At 37.4% G+C, this 24028-nt stretch overlaps 1 protein-coding gene across 1 annotated transcript in view; it reads right to left on the bottom strand.

Moving 5' to 3' along the window:
* CSMD1 (CUB and Sushi multiple domains 1) overlaps positions 1-24028 on the bottom strand; it is a 2474714-nt gene that overhangs the window by 659310 nt on the left and 1791376 nt on the right. Inside the window, exons 15-19 of the mRNA XM_019520340.1 lie at positions 17567-17749; positions 13473-13799; positions 12881-13075; positions 9902-10040; positions 3134-3321 (exon numbers count right to left, since the gene is read on the bottom strand). Of these exons, the coding sequence (XP_019375885.1) occupies positions 3134-3321; positions 9902-10040; positions 12881-13075; positions 13473-13799; positions 17567-17749 (1032 nt within the window). The remainder of the gene's footprint in view (positions 1-3133; positions 3322-9901; positions 10041-12880; positions 13076-13472; positions 13800-17566; positions 17750-24028) is intronic.

Below are 24028 nucleotides of genomic sequence, written 5' to 3'. Positions count from 1 at the left end.
ACTGAGTCCAGATGTTTGGTGCCTCCATGGCTGTAGTTGTATAAGGGTCTGGGAATCAAACCCAGTTTTCGTGTATAGCAGACAAGGATTCTACCATTGAACCACAGAGGACTATTTTTTGAAAATAATGGGCTCTATAATGCAGAAAATCCATTGCTATATTGGCCGGTATTACAAATTACTTAAAGGTAGATGAGTAGAAAATAAAAATGCAAAAACTAGGGCTCTACATACAACTATTATACAGAAATTCATAATTGAAGGTTCCCACTTCATTTCACTTTTTCCCACTTGAGCTGAGTAGACTTAGACACTATTTTACATGTTTAAGTCCCTGAAAAGCCATCAGTTGATCTACTTTTATAACACACTATCATCTAAACCTTAAGGCTAACTCACAATAAAATAATAAATAAATAAAATATTAAAAAAAAAAAAAATAGTGGGGAGGAGTATTCCCCATCTTTTACCCATTTAACAGACTACCATTAAGACTTAACTGATTTTCAGAAGCTGTTCTAAGAGAAGCAAGTAATGAGTATTTTACTTTACAGAAGGCAGATTCATGTTGATGCTAGGATTTCTTAAAAAAATATTTTGTAGATAACTTGGTTCAGAAATACATGTTTTGGCAAGTCAGCCTCTGGAGTTCAAAGGCTTTCCAGACTGCTGGAACTCTTCAAATACGCTTTTCACAACAGCCTATTCTCAGTTCCTTCATGCCCACTAGCCAAGCTCTTCAGACTAGAGGTCATCGTAGATTCTTTCATTGCTCATTGTCTAGTATACAACTTTTCACTACTCAGGCAACAGAGGTGTAGCAGGACAACCATAATACACAGAGTAGGTCCCAACTGCTGGTCATGGTGGTGCAAGCACCACTGTGATGGAGGCTATTTTTGTGCCACCCCCTGCTCCCCTGACACACATAAATGTGGCGCCCAGGTTTCCCATTCCATCTTTCCCTTCTCAGTTACAATACTGTCAGGCTGCACTCCTTCCAATTCTTCCACTAGCTGTAACTCCTACTTCCCTTTCTCAGTCATACACTCCTGAATCCCCACTGTAGAATATTAACTGCTTATTAAAAGATGAGACAGGAATGTTATTATTATGAATCATTCTTTGAATATTCAGGTGTGGTTATTTTTCATACTGCAGTCCTGTTCTATTTTTGGTGCAAACATTAGTATCAACTGTAGAAATAGTAATATTATTCCAATTATGATGTGTTCATGCTGGACAGCATCTTATTTCTGTCACAGTCTATAGATTACAATTGTATGGGTAAACAGACACCAAAGATTTGGGACATGGTTACCTTTTTAGGTTTCAACATATTGACCTATATATAAATATTATTTGTATGTTCATAAATGTCATATAAATGTTATATTCAATTAATTTAACATTATAAAAGTTACAATATATGCACATATATGTGTGGTTATGTGTGTATAAATCAAAATATTAAATAGGGCACGGTACATATTTTGATGTATTTATACCCACATACCCACATATATATGCGCATGCATGTATGTGTAAATACACCAAAATTAAGTAGGGTATAGTACACATGCACAGCATATGAAATATAATATATAACTGCACTGTACTCATGTTACTATATCTAAAAATAAAAATACATAGATCAATATTTTTTAAAACAACTGCTTAGAGTTAGCTCTCAAATAAAATTAGCCTAACTTGGAAAGGCCAGACTTCTGCATGTATAAAGTTTTACAGCTAATCCTTAAGAACTAAATCATTACAGCTTACTAACGAGTTTCAGAATTGAGATGATATTGTTTATTTCTTTGTATTATATTGTAACCTTGGCTAGGGACAGAAATTACACATAAACTGGTATCAGCAATTGGAAACAAGTTCAAATCTGTAACATAATAGAAGTTCAGTGCACATAAACTGCTTTCAAAATGGCCCAAACTGGTTTAAGATAAACCTGAATGGATGTAGTGTCAGACTTCACTGATTTAGGTTAAATCAGTTTCTTGAACTTCTGTCCCAGATCCCCTCCAGATTCTGGTTAACTCACAGTCCCCTAGCATCCCAGGATGTTTTGCAACTCCCCCACAACACCCCCCACCCCCCAGGGTAGGGAGGTTAGCTTTGACCCAAGCTGTCTGGTCCAGCTGAGCAAGGAGGCATGCTCTAGCACAGAGGTCTCCAGACTTTTGAAGTAGATCAACTTTGACATTTAAAAGCAACCCAAGATCTACTGTGCACTGTTGCCGTGCCACCCTCCCCTGCCCAGCAGGTAAGTCTGTGGGGAGGGAGGGTAGATCGAGGCAGAGGGACAAAAAAAATATTTGGGGGCATGCCTCCCCAGCAAGTAAGCCCCACCCAGCCAGGGCTCCACTCAGCTTACCCCTGCTCCTGCCTCTATGGCACTGTCCCTCACTGTGGGAGCCTCAATCTAGCCCCTGCCCCTTCCCTCCCCCACAAACTGACCTGCTTGGCTGGGGTACATGCATGCATGCATGTGGGCATGTCCCCCACCCCAGCCTCAGATCAACTCCAAGAGGCTCCGAGATATACTGGTGGATAAAGATCCACTGGTTGTTGATCACTGCTCTAGCACCACCCAGCTTTTGGCCTGGGTCAGTGCAGGTATGTGGCTGCATTTCTCGAATCAAAAGTGAATGTCTGTTCACTTGCTTATTGATTCAATCTACACAGCTTCAACTAACCTGTGAAGATTGAATCATTTCAGCCTTGGGCTTTTTGACTGCCCGTACTTAGCCCTTAAGACATAATTAGGGATTAAGGGAAATTTTACTAAGAACTGTGCCTACTTAGCAGGCCTATAAAAAAAAAGAACTCTGTCCTAAAGATTTTACTGTTCAAGAGCCACATTTTAACACACTTTGTTGTTTTGACTGGTCCCCTATTCCTTTAACACGGAACAAGCCCTGGAGATATTTTTTTTCAATGTGAGGAACAGTTTCAGACTCTGTCCCTAATTAAGGTAGGAGAAAGACATTGCAGGGTGTTAGGCAAACACATTTCTTGGAATCTATTTGTCATTTTCACTATTTAAATGATTTACTATTAACTATTTAACTAGTTAAATAGTTAAACAGAAATCCATCAGATAAATATTACTTACTCTCATAATGAATTAAGAAGCCAACACTGGAACGACTATTGTCTGTAGTGAACAGCAGATACATGTAGTTGCCTGTACTAATAAGGAACTGTGGTGCCTGTGTACCATGGTATTCTCCAATTAGTGGTGATGAGTTTGCTGGCCCATCTCTGACTTCTAGGGTATCATAATTAACTTCAGTTTGAAATCTGAAAAGGAACAAATCAAATTAACTGGTAAACAGAGAAACAGTACAACTTTATGGAAACTTTGAAACTCCAATATAGTTGTGCCTGAAGAAACATTTCAGATATTATGTACTTCAAAATATCTGTAGATACATCAGAATAAACAATGAAAACTACAGACTTTTTAAACAAATAAGCAATCTTCTATTTTATTTTGTTTTGTTTTGCTTTGTTTTGTTTGATCTTCAGCCATTTTCAATTTAGTTAAGAAAGAAGTTTCAATGTTAAATTAACTATGTGATTGAACTTAAAAAGATCTATAGGATGCATCTTGATAGAAATGCTATGAAGTTTCCTTTAGGAAACTGGACAAGGGAGAGTCTAAGAAATACTAACATTTGGGGTTATATGAAGCTCAAAGAACTGCTAAAGGACTTTTTCATATCTTTAACGGCATATTTTTGTATTCCAATCTTCCCCCAAAAGTTATGTTTTTTAGTAAGTGTTCAACAGATAGAAACTCTGCCTCATTGGATGCGGTAGATTTGTCCAGCAGGATTTTTACCAAGGGAACTATGTTCCCAGTAGTAGAAAAGCAATGCTTATGTGCACCCTTCATTTACTGCTTTTTTATAATTATTTACATTACATCAGTATGTAAAGTTTCCAACTGGTCAAGTCCTTATTCTGTTATGTTTTGTACAAATATAGTTTAGTGACAATCCCTGACACAAATAGATTATCTAAATAGATTAGATGGACTGAAGAAATACAAAGAAAAAGGAGTTCTAGTGATGTAAAGTGAGTTGTTTCAGATGACTGGTACAATCCACATATGCCTTAGGGCAGTGACATCCGGTAGACCACAGTGCAATCTATTTAAAGACATTCAGATTCATGAAGGATGGTAAAGCATGCAGTTATTCTCCATTTGTCATTCCTATATCAAATAATCTCAGATCTGCCCTTTTGCCAGCTTGAACTTGACTCACATCAAACACTTTCTTCATACACTAGAAAATCTGAACCTTGTACATAGTTTTCATGTCAATGTAGTTTCCTTTAAAAAGGCATCTACCAGAATTTGAAAGCATTTGGGTAAATACATATTTCTTGCCTTCCATATGTTCCTTATCTGTTGTGAGCAAGTATGGAAAGGGTATGTACTATTACAGAGACTTAATACAGTCCCCTTATAGAGTTGGCTAGTTCAATCACTGGGGGCAAGAAACCAGCATCCTGTTGCAAAGGAACATAATGTTTTAAGTATCCTTCAACTAGTTTCCCAACATATTTTATGGCTCAGGGGGAAAGAAATGGCATCCTTGTTATTACACATGACTTGCAAGAACGTATGACAAACAGTCATGAACTATCTTGGAGTTTTCTATTAAAATGAAAAAGACCATTATGTTTTTGATGTAATGGTCATACAACCCTCCCCCCCCACTGCAAATTCCAACCTAGACCATTACATTTTCAAAACCAGATAGCATATATGTCCATTAACAAGCAACTTCCCAAGAGAAACCAAAGTACCAAAAGAAAGATACCAAGAGAAACCAAAGTATATTTAGATTATAATTAAACTCTTTTATAATTCCATGTTTTCTTTTCTTCTTCATTGTCATCTTTCTTTTAGCAACCTACAAAAGCTAACCAACCAAATGAGCAACAAATCCCCAAACTTGTACTTAATTTTAGAACTGTGTCTCTCTACTGTCCTGAATTCCAAGGTAAGTTAATGGCAGTTCAAAACTCTAAAAGTCTGCCCTTACTTAGGGTTGTGTTATACATTGTACTTTGAGCTGCTCAAATGTTGATTGGTGTTCGTGCTAGTTTGAGTTTGGAGAATCCAAGAAAGGGACACTGGTGACAGTGACAGCAGTGGCAGGAGCCGGGCAGGCAGGTTCCCCTTCCCTGCCTGTTCCCTGGGGACAGTACTGGCAGCTAAAAGTAAGCCAGAAGGGCAGAGATGGATGAGCAAGGATCTCGGGTACTGGTAGGGGCAGAAGACACTGGGCCCAATCCAGGGAGGTGGGGGTGGGGAGACGCTGGTTAATCTGGGCTGGTAGGAGGCAGGGGAAGGGGGCCCAGTTTGGGTTGCTGGGGGGGAGGCCCAGTGGTGGATAGTCACTTGATTGGGAGGGAGAGCATGGTGGGGGCAGGCAGCTGGCCCAAGCCAGGCCAGCGGAGGGGGCGAGCGTTGAGTGTTTACACTAACATGCAACCTAGAGTGGCTCCAAGCTAGTGGGCACATTTACATGTGGCACTACATGGCTGTAGCAGTGTACTACAGTGATGTAGTGTTGGCAGGCACAGACCGTGACACCAGAACTATGTTGCTGTAGTGACATGCCTCCTTGCTATAGTGCATCACTACGGAGATGTAGCAGCTAAAAAAACCCATGCACCACCAGCACAGCACAGTAACAGCTGTTACTGCACCATAGTTTAGTACTTACTAAAGAAAGTAGAAAGTAAAGAAATGACAGCACAGTAGCAATGATGCTGTAGGGGAATGTGTAGATGTGCCCAGTGTAATACAAGCTGGGTAACACAGCTCAGAGTTAAACCCAGCTTGGAATAGCATAACTTTAAACTACCTAAAGGGTGCTTAAATTAGTTTCACAGGTTAATGTGTGGATAATCCAGGGATTAAGAATCCAGGAGCTGCCTAAAATTAACATGTAGCAAGGTCCTTGGACTCCTACTTTGGTGTTGCTTATTTTAACTGATTTTAGGTGTTGAAAAATGATGTTTTCATCTTTTCATTGCTGTGATAGAAGTGAGTGAGAAGATTAGAACTAAGGCTGTTTCAGTATAAGGAAGTAGTTAGGAAATGTCCAGTTATTTTCTGTTCCTTTTAAATTGTTTCAAGGCACTTAAGGTTAGCATGGCAACACCAAAACCATAGCAATGATTTACATAGTTAAGACTACTCTCATAATCAGCAGGGTTAGAACATTTTATTTTGGTAATGTAATGTATGAATTGCAAGATATGCAGCAGCATTGAATACCCTCTTTTTCTTAATTTCATTAATTTATAAAATTAATATTTTTCTGTTTCCCTTATTAGACACCAGTGTTAAGGACTGAGCCCATGCAACAATTTACACACGTCATATGCTGTCTAGATTCTTTTAAGAAGTACAAGGGTTTACCACTCAAATATTGTTCCAATTGGCCAGAAAACTTGCACTACAGTAACCTGCTTATGAACATGAATGGAAAGAAGCTCCTGGATTACCAAGTCCAGTCTGCTGAGACTGACTTTAGATAATGTCTTCCACAAACAGATCACGCTCTATCTAACAATTGTTAGGAGTTCTGTCCCCAGTAGTTCCACTGTAAGGCTGTTTCAGAACCTCACTTCTCTAATAGTTAAAGACTTTCTTCTTATTTCCAGCCTTAATATATTCATGGTCAGTTAACTCCCATTTTATCTCGTGTCACAAGTGTTCCTTTGACTAAATAGCTCATCTTCCTGCCTTGTGTTTACCCTTTCATGAATTTACAGAGATCATAGATCAAATCTCTCTCGGCTTTTGCTTTCCTAGGCTAAATATGCAGAACGCTTTTATTCTACCCTGCTTTTCTCAACCACGGTGCCATGGCACCCTGAGGTGCTTTGAGATTCCTTCAAGTGTGCCACAGGGTGTGAGAAAATGGCCACATTTACACGTGTAATTAGAATGATTGGATATACTTCAGCTCAATTTGAGTAAGAGTAAACTATTCCCAACATCACTGTCTACATGAGCATTTAAGTGCAGTAACTTACCATGCTGCTGGATACCACTTGTATCTAATGGGACTATCTATCAGTGCAGAAAATTAGTCTACTGTGCCCTAATTGTCACACATATGTAGATGGCGACACTTTAGTGGATGTGTCTACACGTGCCCCTGACTGTGCATTTGGTACTGACCAGTCATGTATTACTTGCTTTACCTACAGTACTGTGCAGTCTCAGTTGCACACAGTTATTTTTAGATGCTATGTTGCTGTAGCGATGAGTTACAGTGACATAGCTCATTGCTATGGTAACATAGCATTGGCATCACAGCTTGTGCCCACTGATGCTACATCACTGTAACTCATCACTATGGAAATGTAGCATCTCATGTAGATGCACTCATTGCGTAGCAAATTAGTCTACTGTACCATAAAGCGTATTATGTAGATGCAACCAATGTTAGCACTTGTAGGTTTCCAAACATATCTCACAAGATAAATCTAGGTATTTCAAACATAAATCCATAGTTGTGGTCTTTCTGAATTCTTTAGAACAGAAAAACTGCTTTGTGTTTTTTGTAGTCAGAAAAGAGTGAAAACAAAGACCTGGCATTTTTTGAGAAGTGGTTTAACTTTAAAAAGATTGAAAACTACTTCTCTACACACAGCATCAGCTCATCACGCTCTTGATCATCCTTATGGTCCTCTTTGATCTTGTTCCAGTTTGAATTCATCATGTTGAACAAGAGTGATCAAAACTGTAAACAGTATTCATCAGTCCCTTGTACAATGACAGCTATATTTCTCAAATTCTACTGGAAATACCTTCCCTGATACAGGCTAGGATAACATTATCCTTATACACAACTTCATGAGTTTGGCAGTAGCTAGTCATCTTGTAATCTGCTAGCAAAGCCAGGTTTTTTTAATCTTCTGTCATTTACAACTAATAGGTTTCCAGTTTATGGCAGAAATTTACTCCTTAAATAAATGCCTTTGCATTTTATACTATTAAATTTCATTTCCTTTTTCTAGTATTCCAGTCCTCAAGGTTATACAATCCTACCTGCATGGTACAATTTACCTTTGGTAGACACATGTGGCTTTTTATCAGATTTTTCATTTTCCTTCATATATTCTTTCCTTCAATGTCTTGAGGTCAGACTAATAGGCCTGTGGCTTCCTGCATCCATCTGTTTTCCCTCTCTAAAATATATCCCTAGTGGATACTTTCTTTTCTAAAATGAATAGAATATTAACTATTGTCCATTTTCTACCTTAACGGGATATAGTAATTAAAAATTCATAGTAGGAGACCTCCTACTACAGAATTATATGATGGAGATGATCTAGTCCCCTGGGCTTGAGAACATTTTGATATTTGAGTTAGATTCTGACTGATAAGTTGTGATTTCCATTTCTAGGTCCTTATTCCCATTAGATATCCTGCTTTTGCACCCCAGCATCATTACTGAAAATTGATACAAATAATTTTATTTTAGCTATTGAAACATACCTACCCAATCTCACTACACATAAAAAAAAACAAATATTTCTTTCTGTTTTTCTCTTTTTAGTTACGTGGCTGAAGAACCTTTCACTTTAACTTACTTACAAGGTTTAAAACAGAGAGAGGCAACTTTTGTTTCAGAAATCTTACTGTATTTCTGTGATTTCTGATATCTAAATCATAGCCTTTTTTAATGAAGAATATTTTCATCCATATCTTGTAGATTCTATGCTGACTACCTGCATTCATTTTAATGGGGTTATTCATCCATGTAGATCTACAGATCTTACAATTATTTTTTTCTTCCTTGCTTGGGATACAAATTCCAGTTTTTTTCCACAGCAAAAGCAAAGCTCTTCTCTCTTGCTGTAGGCAAAAAAAGCCTGTTCCACCAGCAACACATTACATGGTCCAATTAGGATTAGGAAGCTTACTAGTGCAGCACTCAAGACGAAATCTCACATCTGATCAAATTGCTGTTAACAGCAATTTCTCAAAAAGATACTGTCTTACAGGAACTGAATTCTTACACAGGTAAAATGTCAAAAATACTAAACATGATAGGAACTAGAACCTTTACTGGTGTCAGTTACTGATGTTTGTGCAACTACATTGACTTATGCCAATTAACTGATGGTGGAACTAGGCCAATTTATACCAGCTGAGGATCTGGACATGAATCTAAAAAAATAATCTATTATCTCAATGAATGTTTAGCATGGTATGGACTTTTGTGGTGTGATCGTATGTCAGAGGATATGGAAAGGATGGGCAAATTTGCACTGTCACTCAGCTTACTGGTAGCAATGCATAAATATTGCTACACTGTTTCTGGTTTAGGATGTGGTCTGCATGAAGTGTTGTAGTACAATCAAGTACTGGCAAAAGTTCATAATGAAGTCAAAGCTGGGTCTTTAGTGCAAGGAAAGGGATGGGTTTTAGAGTCCTTTACTCATAGAAGTGTTCCTTCTTTTAACTAGTGAGACCAAGTCAACACATTGTGTTTCACTTCAGTATCAGAAGTATCCAACATTCTGAATAAAATGTCTCTTGCTTTAGTGTAATGTTGGTATTTAATGCCTATTTTGCTACCTGTAATTAAATGGAATGTAAACAGAGCTGAAGTTTTGAATTTTTTTTATTACAATGCAGAGCTAAAAGAATGTGAATGGGGATTCAGTAATGGGATGGAATCAAATGAAAGTCAATGGTTTGTTTCTATTATATTGATTTTTTAAGACTATTTTTCCCTTCCATTCAGTAAAAAAAATCAGAACATATTTATACTTAATGTTGTTGTGAATTTGTGTAGTGGTGGGCTTTGTTTTTGGTCTTTATTGTGGTCCTCACCTGTCAAATGTGATCTTAATGGAATGTCCTGGTCTTGCTTCAATCACCCATTCACAATTTAGAGAGTCCTTGTAATAACCTGGCCACCCCGGAGGCAAGATAACTCCATTTGATGCTGTCAGATGTCCACCACATGGTGCTGGAAAATAAAAGCATATGCATATATAAATGTAACAGAATACATACATAGGACACATATACACACTTGAATATACAGACATGAGTATGGTATTACAAATTGATATATCAAACAGACATACCACCAACTTCACATTAATATATTCAATAACATGTTCCATTAACTATTAAGAAAATACTTGTAATAGGAAAAAGTATATTATCCTTTTTAGTACAGATAATTCCCCTTTTGTCATTTTGCATAAAATGCCCTTGTCCTTTCTCAGAGTCATATTTTGTTACTTCATCTCTTATTATAGCTCACTTAGGATTTGATTCTTCCACTTTCCCTCACACCAAATACTGCATTATTTCATAACCAGTTGACATACTATTTTTATTTTAGTTGCATAAGCACTATAGGTTTTCTGGAACTCTCTACAGAATTCAAAGAACATGAACCTTGTTCCAAGTAACTTACAGCTTAAGGGCTTGATTCATCCACTTTGTCTCATAGTGGGCATGCCTACATGTGAATATTAATGCAATGCCATAAACTGTGGCTCAGGTCATGCCAGAGTTTATTGCTGCCAGGCGCAGCATTTACAAGGAAGAAAAAAGAGGCACAATGAACGCCAAAGTGATGTATGCCAGGAGAAACACTCCCTCTTCTCCACACACTGAGGAACCCCCGCACTGAGGCACAGTGTACCTTGAGGGGAGGAGGGGCAGCAGGCAGCCCTAGGCCGGCTGGTCCTCCATATCCATGTGCCACTCCCCAGCTGGCTAGGTCACACGGTGCCTCATTTAGGGGGCTCCCTGCTGGTTAGCCCTGGGGAACCCTGTGCCGCAGCCATTCCCCCATCCCTTCCCCGCTTTTTCCCTCCGCGCACATGTCTGGACATGCACTTTCATGTGGGCCAAGTTGTGCCAATTGAGGCAAAATAATCCTGCCTGGCTCCTCCTGGATCTGCAGCCACGGGTAGCTAGAGCAACTGTGCTGGCCCCAGCAGTACAAAAAAATCGCCCTTTTCTGGCCCCAGCAATATAATAACCTGCCCTAGAAAGCAGCTCAGGACTGTTTGATCTCAAGAGCTTCTGGAGCCTGGCCAGTTGTATCTGGGGACACTAACCCTTGTGCCAGGTGGACTGCTCCAGCAGCATTCCCAATCCATTTTTTTTAAAAACCCCCGAATCCATGTTCTCTCCAATTAGAACAAAAGACTCCTCTACATATATATATAGGGAGAGAGAGAGAGAGAGAGGGAGGGGAATGCAGTTGGGCAATGCTTTATTGATATATTTACTATGTTAAAGAAATTTGGAAGCCTACCAGTGTCTCTATCTTAATGATAAGATAGAGTGCCTGACTGCCTCAGGCACAGAAAAGCCTAGCTGTTTTGCCAACCTTGTGCTGTACTCTTAAGGCTGTAGAGATGCAGGATGCCAAGGAAACTGTGTTCCTCACAAGTGACCAGGCCTCATATCCCCAAGACCAAGAGTCAGAAGACCCAAACCTCCAGGCCCCCACATACTCTCAGACCCAGACCACTGACAATCCATTGCAAGATGGTGGAATAGAAATTAATATGTCTGCAACTAACAACAGAGGAAACATACTCTGGGTGTCTTCTCTCAAAGCCTCACCGAAGAATTGTGAGCAGGAGTTCCCCAGGAGGATGTGGTCCCCTGGGCCAGCCAGACAATCATTGCTGCCCTTTGACTTGGATGCTCATGGCACTCTCTGCTAGCCAGGGGCGCCTGCAGAACACACTCAAATCTATGCTTAGGGGACCCCTGGCTGCAGGTCACTGACAGATCAGGCTGTTAATGCAGCACTCACTCAGCCCCACAAATATTTTTACAGTGCTTTCCAAGTATATTTTCCTATGGGGGAAACAAACCATAAAACTTCTCGAGATATGAACATTTGTATATACCTTGTGTTGAACACTGTATGAATGTGTGCATAGAGTTCAAAAATCATAAAATTTTAGCTGATGAAGAAGCCTTGCTTCAGTAGGCTTTTCTTGCTCTAGGCAACCCATTACATGATGCAATTAGGACTAGGAAGCTCACAAGTTGTTTAAGACATCTCTTATATCTTATCTTGCTACCAGTATCTCCTAAATACTATGAAAATGCATATTATAATTATTGTTATTATTATTTAGGTCTTATAAGACCTACATTTTTATAGCCAAAATCTCAAAAATATGACCAAATTGTGAACCTAATCCTTACCTAGTGAAAATCAGTCTACTTCCACTGACATTGGTGTAGCTATACCAAAGTGCACGAGCTGAGAATCTGGCCTTGAATCTATAAAATCTATCATCTCAGTGAAATAATAGACATATTCATACGTTACATAAAACAGCAACTATCCTCTGTCAGAGGATGCATAACTTCTTGAATTTAATGTTTATGGAAGAAGAATAGTATGTTTATTGAATTTACATCTATTGCTTAACTTAAGGTCTAAGGATCTAGCTTATAGTAAACATTGCATGTGTGAATAGCTATGATGCAGCACAATAGGATAACAAGTTATGCTTGATTTAATTAAAAATTATTCAAGCTATTTCTGAAATGTAGTAAACCCCAAATTAAAAGAAAGCAAATAAAAATGATCAGAAAAGGCCTGATTCTATTCTACTTCTTAGGTACGTTAGTGGATTTATTTGCCTTATGGTATTACTGTCTATTCTTATTTTATTAAAAAAAAAAATGTAAATGAACACAATAGATATGATCAAATAAAAACGCCAAAAAAATCTAAAATAAAACATGAAAATAAATATAATAAAAATAATTTTATTGTGTGAACTAGTATCTTTAAGATAAGGATAATCCCCTTACCTTCACAACGTGGCACAGTAGAGCTCCATATGACATTTCCATCCTGCATAATGCAAGTTATGGATTCAGATCCTTGGGTTTTAACAAACCCATCATCACAATGGAAAGAAACCGAACTTCCCAGGAGGAATCTATCTCCAAAACGCCTTCCATTTATGGGAATACCAGGATCATGGCACTCATTCTGACCAAAAGCTAATGAAAAAAACAATTGCAAAACTCTAAATTACTTGCATGAAAAATCATTTAATTTTGGGAGGAAAAAAGATTCTAGAAACATTAATTATTCCACTAAACTAATAGAAAAAAAATGTGGTTAATATCCAATGGTAAATCTTCATACATTCAAGCAGATGTAGTATTTTATATAGCATATATACTTAGCACATTGTCAAACTTTGTAGACTGATTTATCCACAAAATAAAAACAGTGCACATTGAAGCAATATAAGTCAGCTTTAAAGTAACACTCCACTGAACTGAGTGCCTTTGTCTGAACTAAACTATTTAATTTACTTCCACATTATTTTGAACAACAACAACAAATTGTTTGATGTTGCTCTCAAATGAAAATAGTCAGGCACGTGCTTACTTGTGTAAGTGATATTAAAGCCTCTTCCAGTGGTAGAGTGATCTGACTGGAATTCAAGTCTTACTATGTGCCCACTGCTTGCCAACTGAGAAGGGACCTCATTGCCAGAAAAAGTGCCAAGGGGTGGTAAGTCTGAAATTCCATCATCCTTCACTGTAAGATAATCAAACTGAGGCTCCACATCGAAGTCATTGAAAATGAGATGAATCCTACTTCCTGGCTCTGAAATAATCAGCCACACACAATTCATGTTGTTTCCATACTCTTCTGGGTAGTTTGGTGAAAGAATAATTCCAGATGGTGTGGTGAAGTTAAAGAAGCACGAGACTAAAAAAAAACCCAAATGGCAATATTAGATTCTCAAAAACTTCATATTAAGAAACAATGCAAAATATTTTCTTTTTGCTTTTTATTTCTATGAAAAATTAATGTTTTGAAGGAATGAAGTAAAAACTCATATCATTTGTAAATGTGGCCATTTCTAAGAAGGTTAGAACACTTCCTAATCAGTTTAAACTTATTAATTAATTAATTAATTAACTTGCATTTATTTAGTTAGTTAGTTAGTTATAATTCCCATGGGTAAGGCTACATGCTATTATCAGGGCCCACACAATATTTTTAGAAGCAGTAGAGACTGTTAAGGTAATTTCTGGTACATTTGGGGTAAAAAAATTCACACACTAATGGTACTGTGGTCTGAAGAAAATAGAAACAAAAATGATTGAGTCTGAATGGATGTCTGATGGCTGGACTGTAAGTTAATTTGTGCCATTAAAGCAAGACCTAATGCCTCTGCCAGGTTTATATTTACTTCACATGGATATCGGGAAGGTTCTGAAAGAAACATATTTATAAGAAGATTCAGTATATGAACTGTGGACACTGATGTTGATGGAGGTTGTAAAAAAATAAATGATTCATTCATTCATCCCTTGATTTCAGTTACTAAATGGTGTTTGCTATGAGAATGAGGAATGCCATAATTTCTCCCATACAATGCATGCTGGAATAAGATATATGTTTTTTTTTAAGGCAGAAAGAGAAAAACTAATTTTGCTTTGTCATGAATAACTGAATAGTGGCACCTAGGAAGCTGAAACTGCTCATTTTTCTGCTCCTTGTGGATAGCATGCAGGTTTTATTTGTGCTTTTTCCAGTAAGCAGCACAAATAGTTTTTAACGTATTTATTACATACAATGTATACTCAGTTTCCATCAGTTGGTTTTTGTTGTATATTACAAAATATTCTACATTCGGTAAGAAACAATGCCCAGGGGGCAGTCATTATCTAATCCTCACACTTTTCAAGCTGACCTAATGTTCTTTTTTATACTGTTTTAGTTTTTTCTTTCTTTCTCTTCCATTCTTGGATTTTAGTATCTTGTTCTGATATTTTTTTCCAAGAATCAATGTGTTTAACCAAGTGCTGAGAAGAAAAATGCTATTGCACTTTTGTGTCTACACATATAGACACACAAGACACGATAAAAAATGTTCTGATTTAAAACAATTTGTTCACTCTTCTTGCACAACTATCTTTTACAAAAAATTTTCTACATTCCAAGTCTATAAACTGAGTATAAAAGTGATGGAATCTGTCACCTAAGCCTGCCACAAAAAAATAAGGCTTAGATATATAAAGTTATCTAGCATATCATTGGAAGCAATTAAAATGCTATATGGTGGAAAGAAATAAGTTTTTACATTTGATAATTCTAAATGTTAAATTCATTCTATTTGAAAATTGTGAATAGTACTAATTTGAGCATTATTTATAGATGGAAACATTAATCTACATCAGTTTTCCTATTTTTAAATAGATGGTTTAGAACTAATTTCATGATTTTGATAATCATGCATTTTTAATAAGAACAATTACAGAACCCCTCCCCACACACACACATTTCTGGTACCTTCAGTAACTATATTTAAATTAAATTAATTAGGTAAAGTATTTGCTTCAATGAGAAATCTAATATTTTTAACAAAACAGTTACATCATCATCATCATCATCATTATTATTTAAAGCACAGTGAAGCTATTTTATCATAGAAAAATAAAAAGTGATCCTGTGGGTGCTAGACAAAGGTTATCAAAAGCATGGGCTATTATTTAATCCATTTTGCTGGCTTTGACAGCAGTGCAATTTTTTTCACAAACTTCCAGATATTAGTACATTGCATTTGAAATGGTCAATTGTTTCTTTTAGTCAATCATTTTGTTCATTCATAAATTTTGAGTTTGGTTATCCTGAAACTATTTGCTTGTTTGGGCTGAATTCCCAGAATGTTTTCAACTGAAAGAAAAATAAATTAGGAGAAGGAACCATACATTTCAAAACCTGTCAAAGAAAGAGCAGTGGCTTCCCTTTTGGCTCTATAGTTTTAACTGTACAGTTCACTGTGGATGTGAGACAGCTTGGATTCCTTATAAAAACCTGAGATTACTTAAATGCATTCCTACCAGAAGGACACACTCACCGTATGTGCATTACTGTATATGCTATAGCATATATAGGAATGGAAGATTTATATCAAATATTTAAATTTTCATAGGAAATGGAGCTCAAATGTGCTTCAACATTTCAATGAATGCCTTAACCAAAAGGGCTATAGAGTTATTCTGCATCACTGTGTCTCTCCCTCTGTCTCAAGTTTTAAGTAACTTGTGTGCAGCAAAATAACATCAACAGGAGAGTCTGAGAGAGCAGCTTATCCTTCTCATAAACATGTTATAGCATGAGCTAGGTTAATTAGCTAGGAAGTAGAATATGTGAAATCAACTCAGGTGAAAAAGAATTAAATCAGTCTTCTACCTCCTGGCTGAGTGATCTAACCTCTAGATTATTAGGTAAAAGGGGTAATGGAGGTACTGGTATCTAGTAAATCTTGCCCTCCATTCCCTTTGGTCTATTAAATGCATCCAAGACCATACATTCATTAAATTTTTGTTTTTAAATTTATTTTCTTTCTGATAAATTGATCAAGTACATCTAAACCTTTTATTTTATGTTTTATTTATATATACATATACATACATACAGACATACATACATACTTACATACACACCCACACACACACACTCTCTCTCTCTCTCCTTCCTCATTTATTTGAACAGCCGTAACGATAGTTTCAATGTAGGGAAACAATTCACTGTGAACATGGGCAAAGCTTCTACTAATATTCTGAGTCTCAATTGTGTTCAGAATTTGGAAACACAGATAAAGGGACCTAGACTTGTCTATAAAGGTTCTACCACCTCAAAGATATATATACTGGGATAATTAAAGTGATCCTGCCCACCAGTGTGAGTGCAATTGTATCAGTATACCTATGTTCAACCAATATAAATTATTGACATACAAGAAAATAAATAAGCCAGTACAATAACTAAGGATGGGCAGCAGAACAAATAGATCCTTGCTGTTCTTGTAAAGCTGCAAAACAGTTATATATTTATGTTTATCTAAAAGTGCTGAATACAGAAAAAAGATATAGGTTACTTGTCCACTGGAAAATATTTACTGTTTTACTTCAGAACTTTAATAAACATGTCATTATTCAAACCTATCCAAATCAGAAGCTTCACTGTAAATATTTTTTACTTGTTAAAAAAGAAATAACATCTATGGGTCTTAACTATCCTACTTCACTGCTGGATACCTTTATAATGCTTATATTCTTTATACAACTTTATTAAGTTGTAAAAAAACCACTTTACTGATGTGGATATGCAGAGTACTATATACTGCTAGTATAATTAGATACATGCTCCAAAGTCCTATTGACCACGTATATGCTATTACACAGCTCTTGGAGTTTTATTCAATAAGCATTTACATTAAAAGTATTAAATGTTTCAATTAAATACAAAATGAGTAAAAAAGAACATTCTAAAATGGCCCTACATGGTGTTCCCTGTAAATTAGCTACTACTAAGTCATCTAAAAAAGTTATTATTACTGAGCAAGTCTTCAAAGTCTTTTGAAATGTTTTCCTGCTGGTTAGTTGCAAGCACCAAGAGAAGAAACAGTCTGAGGTCAAGAAATTAGCAGACAGAAAAAAAGAAATAAATAAAGCCGTTCTTACAAACACAGCTGGGTTTGTTGCCAGACCACTGGTTATTTTGTTGGCATGTAATTGTTCTCTCGCCCACTAGTTCAAAAGCAGCTTGGCATTCAAAGGTAAGTGTGTCTCCATGCAGAAAACTGTTTCCAGTCCTTTTTCCATATGATGGAATTCCTGGGTCTCCACAGCCTCCTTTTTCAATTTCTGAATTTGGAAAATGCAAACAAAATGTTTAAGAAAATCATATTTGCATATTATTTATATTTTAGTACCAAAGAAAAACATCCTTCAAAATTTTGAGTAAGATGCCCAGAAATAACATTTGAAAAAAATTGTGGATCATTAGTAAATTTTTCAAAAAGACTTACCTAAGTGATTTAGGAAAATATTCCATTTGGTTTCTCAGGTGCCTACCACTAGGCATTGTTACACGTAAGTATTAGCCCTCCTTGCTCTGGAGGACAATTCAATTTGATTAGATAAGGCCCCTAAGGAGTCAATGGAGCAGTCAATGGAGAGATTACAACTTGGGCACCTAAGCATTTTCCATAGAGAACAGCAAGCAGTAAGTGTCTCAGAGTGATAATTCAGAAAGTCTGGAGACATCTAGAGGTGATCAGTAGAAAATGTTAAGTACAGGTACGTGTCTGAAGTCCTGCTTCTTTCTGGAGCTTATGTGCATGACTGATTGTGTCCCGGTAGATAGCTCTGTTATCTGTAATTAATAATACCTGTCACTTCTAAGGATAGTCACCTATTGGATTTCTGAAGATCACGTGGTGGTGGAGCTGCCCACCTTTGGCCCAATAGCCTAATAGTTTTAAACCACTCGGGCAAGATATGTGAGGTCTGGATCCTAAGCCCTCCCAAGCCTGAGAAAATGTGAACCTATTCTGTAACTTCCCAAGAGAGTATCCTAATCACCATCCTGGAGAACAGGCTAAGTGAGGGAATGTTCTGCCCTACCTGATGAAGCTGGCCACTGCACATCTAAGAATAGAAGTCATGGGGCCTAGAGAATAAGCAATGGAGAGTCTTCCTTGTTGTTATGATACCACTGGCAAGGGAAATTTTGAGGTGTCAGTCTCTGGTACCAGAGATATTTCTCTTTTGAACCAATTATTTCCAAATGGTAAACACACAAAACATTTCTGAGACTAAGCAAGAGGGAGCATGTGTCTACAGCCTAGCTCTCTTGGAAGGACTCACAACTGGAAAACAAAAAATGAGCACTATCACTGCTACTTTGAGCTGAGCATCAATATTATTTATGAAAATTTAGTGGTTTTGCCTTACTTTCTTTCTTTCTTTTCCTCCTGCCACTCAATACTTTTCCAGGCACCTGGGTTGCCTCCAGTATATTACAATGGAGCTTGGGCAGGAGAAGCACCATGATGCACATGCACTGAAGCTTTCCATCTGAATCACTTCTGAACATGGGCAGAAGCCCTAGAATAGATTCCTAGGGACCCTTGCTTTACAAAATATATATGCCTAATGAATTCAGGCACTTACTGAGCTCTGTGGCTGTTGTCAAATGTATATTTGGAATCACTGTTTCAAATTTAAGTGCCTAAGCTTCCATTGAACAGATTCTAATTTCACTGACTCCTAAATACTTACATCACTTTTGGAAATGGAACTGAAATGTTTTTGAAATTTCACTCCAGATGGCTGAAACAGATTGCTTTAATTAGGAATACATTCTCTTTGAAGAGTAGCTTGACTCTGCAAAGTAGATATGAAATGTTCTTGAACAGCTAGCCTGTTCAGTGGTCACATTCATGGATCACTAAAGCCAATAGTTTTTCAAACAATTTCAGAAGAGCAGAGCTGTGGCCACTCTTATATTCAAAATTATGCCTACTCATAATGATTTTTATGAATCCAGTATAGCTGTAAAAGAAAGAAATGGATTGTACCTCATTTTATTCATCATTAAAAGAAATATTCTCTATATTCTAACCTTTGGGCCAAATTTATATTAGCATACTCCCACTGAAACCTGATATGTCTAAAGGCATAATTTAAATATAAGGGGATTTCCCTGATATAATGACAAACAGAAGTTCACCTCTAGTGTTTACTGATTTTGCACTACCCAAAAAGAATAGATTTTCATCTCAAATCCCAAATTCAATTTGTAGATCTGGTTATTATAGCAGTTTAAAAATGTATTAAAAATACTTTAATAAATTCAAGAGCATACGTTGTAGCCATGTTGGTCTACAGACATAGGTGGACAAGATTTTTGGGTAAATCCGATATCTTTTATTAGACCAACTCAAATAGTTGAAAATTTCTTCCTTTGCAAGCTTTCTTTTTGTACCCAAGAGCTTGCAAAGAAGAATTTTTCTAACTATTTGAGTTGGTCTAATAAAAGATATTGAATTTACACAAAGAACCTTGTCTTCATAAATTCAATACACTTAGCTTTAACCCCTGAACTACAACAAATATGGAACCCAGAAATGATATTTTATATTCATTTTAAATTAAGACACACTTTAAAAAGAATATTTTTATGACGATCCCTGTACTATTAAGAAGAAATGTCAACTTCTGGATAATCATAAAAATAATTATAATTTTATTCATAAATATTAATATATATTATGGGGATAAACTATGGGTTTAATATGCCATATGCAAATACCAAATACATTTGTAATATTCAGCTTGCAATAAATAAAGAAACCCTATCTTTTGAAATCTACCTTTAAAACTAGTATCACTAGCATGAAATACAAACACTTTTTGTCCACAGCCAGGGCCATGAACAGACATTCATTTCTAGTGGTAGCAGTTATGGAAGTTTGACTAAAAGTTTTTCTGGGAGAGGCATTATACAGACATTCAGCCTGCAGCCACCCCACTCTCTTGCTTTTCTCACCTCCAGCCTAACAGCACAATCCCATTCCAGGGAAGATATGGATAGCAGTGGATGCACTACTCCTTCCAGTCCCACAGAGGAGTGGAGCAGCAGGGAAAGGCTCCCAGCATCTTATCCAGACCAGGGTCTGGGGAACAGGAAGGGAGCAGTCTCCTCTGCTCCACTCCGTCTCCAGGACTGTAGTGGAGGGAGCAGCAGGGCAAAGCCCCCAAGTAGTTCCCCAGACTGGGCAGTACCTATTTAGGGAAGAGGCAGAAAAACTTGCCCAGATCCTTCCCTGCTATCCCAGACCAGACTGGGAGGGGACTATACAGGCATTCATTTGTGTGAGAGAGTTTCCAGATGTTAACCTAGAAGATCTTTCTCTCACTGAGGGGATATTTCTGGCAGGAGAAACTGAATGAATGCTTATATGCTCCTAGTTTCTGCTTGAAAAATTATGATACTCCGGGTAGAAACCTAACATCTGTATGTGGCCAGAGACACAGTATTAGAGTACAATAAGTAAATGATACATCGCATATGTTTATTGACAACTTATGTTCCAGTCCTATGCCAATAAATCCAAAGGACTTTTGCAACTATTTGTAATTGGAGCAAGTTATATATAATTCCTCTGTTAATATACAGGAAGATGTCCTGTTACAAAAGGGTAAAATCTAAGTCTATCTAGGAAGTGAACAGAGGGCAGCAAACATATGAAGTTTGCCTAAGGAGTTCACCATAATAGGAAGCCAAGGAGCAGGAGGCTGTGTGTGTCCTTACACATGTTTGCACATCCACATGGGGGTTGTTTGATTTTTTACACATAGGTGTTCAGGGAGCAGAGGAGGCAGAAATGGAGGCAGAGTCAGCAGTTGTGACCTGTGTGAGATATCCCACCTTTGTGTTTTTTCCATAGGTCAAGGCCATTTCTTTTCCACCAAATGCAACCTGTTATCTGCCATGGAGGCAAGGATTCAAAGGTTGGATGCATGGCTATTCATTCTCCGTGTTATCAAGAGAAATGAAGGTTACTTGTACAGGTAGTATGAGAGGCTGGCACTGGAGAGGCCAAAAGGAGAAGAGGAAAAGTGGCAGCATGTGACTATTAAATGGAGTGTCCCCTGAATTCAAAAGGAGCTCTTTGAAATCACCAATTCTCTGCAATGAGCACTCTGCGGAGGAGCAGCTGAGGGAAAGGCAGAGAAGAGGACATCACCAGGCAAGAACCAGAGGACTCTAAAATCTAGAAAGCAGGAAGTGCATGGCCTCAAGAATGGGGGCTCTAAAACGAGGAAGAAAAGAGTGGTGGTGGTTGGTGACTCCCCTCTGCAGGAGACAGAAACACCAATTTGTCCTCTGGATGTGTGGACCTGGAAGGTGTGTTGTTTGCCTGGAGCTGAAATTCAAGATATCAGAGACAGATTATCAGAGCTCATCCATCCCCTCAGAACCACTACCCTTTCCTGCATGTCCATACAGGCACAAACAACCATGCCAGAAATGATACTGAGCAGACCAGAGGAGACCTCCAGTTTCTAGGCAGGAGGGTTAAGGAGCTTGAGGTACACAAGTGATATTCTCAACAGTTCTCCCTATGGAAGGGAATGAAGGGAAGGGAATCCCAATGTATTGCAGAAGGAAATGAGAAGCTGAGATGGTGGTGTTGGTGTGAAGTTTCTGGATTCTTCAACAATGGGCAGATGTGTCTCAGCAAATATGTGCCACTGCTATTTGTGCCACAGCAAATACATGCCCCGGTACATGTGTGTTCATCGGGCCATGTTCTATGATTCTAAGAACAGTAAAAAATAAATGTGGCTGCACAAGGAGTTTCTAGGATCCCTCAAATGCAAAAGGAAAGCACACAGACAATAGAAAAATGGGCAGGCCACTAAGGAAGCACACCAGGAAATTGCAAGAACCTGCAGGGACAAAATTGGGAATGCAGAGATAAAGAATAAGCTTCACTTGGTGGGGGAGATTACAGGCAACAAGACAGGCTAAATGCTTCACATTTACTTAGTCCTTGTTGCACAGTGTATTCTAATTACAAAGTATAAACCTTTGTCTCCCAGGCCAAAACTCTTGTTGGCAGCAGAATAAGGTATTTACGGCTAATGTCTTTCCTGATGTTATTTCTGTGTATTTTAAATTTTTATAAAAAATGTAAAATGAAGTCTACAGTTAGGACTCTTTGCCTTTCCTTCATTGCAGGGCAGCCTCAGGGCTATAATAAATTGGAACTGCTATAACAGTCGGGAAGAGGTATAGAGCAGTAAAGTTCCTTTGTGCGATATTATGGGGGAGTATTATTACAGAGCATGTTGCATCAGATGTATTGCACCCGGTCATTTCCTCACATCAAAACCTGGGTTAGGCAGCTTTATGTGTTTTTCTTCTGCTTGGGCAATCACATATGGAATGCAATTTGGTTTTATTTATTATCAATGTAAAGAAAATGTGTTTCATTTAATTCTTCAGACTGCTGTTTATGTTATCCTGCACTAGTCACAATCTTTATCTAACTGTTGCTGTGTCTCCAGTCAAACACTACATCAAAGAACTAATTACCAAAGTGACTAACTTTACATTAAGTGAATTCTGCACCTTACCTTAACTTGGCTCAAGCTATGCCCTAATTCACCATTTGCAGGAAGAACTGAAGGAGATAAATGAGAAAAGGAACTTATTTTAGCTAATAGATGCTGTTCTGAGGCAGTCTCAGCTACAAGTTCCTTTTCACATAAACTCATACCTAACAGAAAAGCTGCAAAGGGAAGAACATCAAAATAAAAGCTGTTCAATGTTGTTTTGTTAACCTACTTAAAGTAGCAATAAAAAACTTCATTCCTTTAGGATTATTCTCTGTACTTATTCAATCCTAGACTTCTTTTGATCTAAGTCATTAGAGCTGTGTGAACTTCATGAAGTTTGCAAATAAGCTCTCCAGCTCAAATTCAAACATCAGCTTCCTCTGGTTACCAAAAATATTAACATAAATCATATTCAATTGTTTCCAGCTTTCATGTAGTGTTTTGCAGTAGTCTGGGAAGAGACTTTTCATCTTGGTTGTAATCTAGCAATATTTACCAACTTTGGGGGCATATTCTTTTAATGTGGGAAGAATGACAAGATTAAACTCCCCCACACATTGAGATGAGATGATCATACACTTCTGAATTTCATCAAAGAACTTTTCTGCTGTTGTGTTTTCTTTCAAGGAAAGAATTATGGCAGTTCTGAAGTAATGTTTAACCTATGAATAAGGTAGGATTATGCATAATGTGACTGGTAGGGGATCAGACTTCAATTCAAGCCTTTCTTGAGGATAAAAATATATTACTTGAACGCTAAATTGAAACAAGTATTAAAGTAGTTGCTAGGTGATTTTAAATTATAACTTGTGTAGTTTGAACAGTATTAGCTTTGCTGGCAATGTTCTGTTGTTTTTTTTTTTGTTGTTGGTAGACTATTATTAAACATAATTTCTGATTAGCCATGTAGCACCATTATTTTCTTATTCATTTCAGCTGACGTTTTCATGCCTCACTGTCAACTCACAACATGTTAAGGAATTATACTTTCTGCAGGAAACTTTAATTATA

The sequence above is a fragment of the Gavialis gangeticus genome, unplaced genomic scaffold (genome assembly GCF_001723915.1).
Source record: "Gavialis gangeticus isolate Ggan-Ray unplaced genomic scaffold, GavGan_comp1, whole genome shotgun sequence".
NCBI classification, from domain to species: domain Eukaryota; kingdom Metazoa; phylum Chordata; order Crocodylia; family Gavialidae; genus Gavialis; species Gavialis gangeticus.
This window is presented reverse-complemented; position numbering and strand designations above follow the sequence as displayed.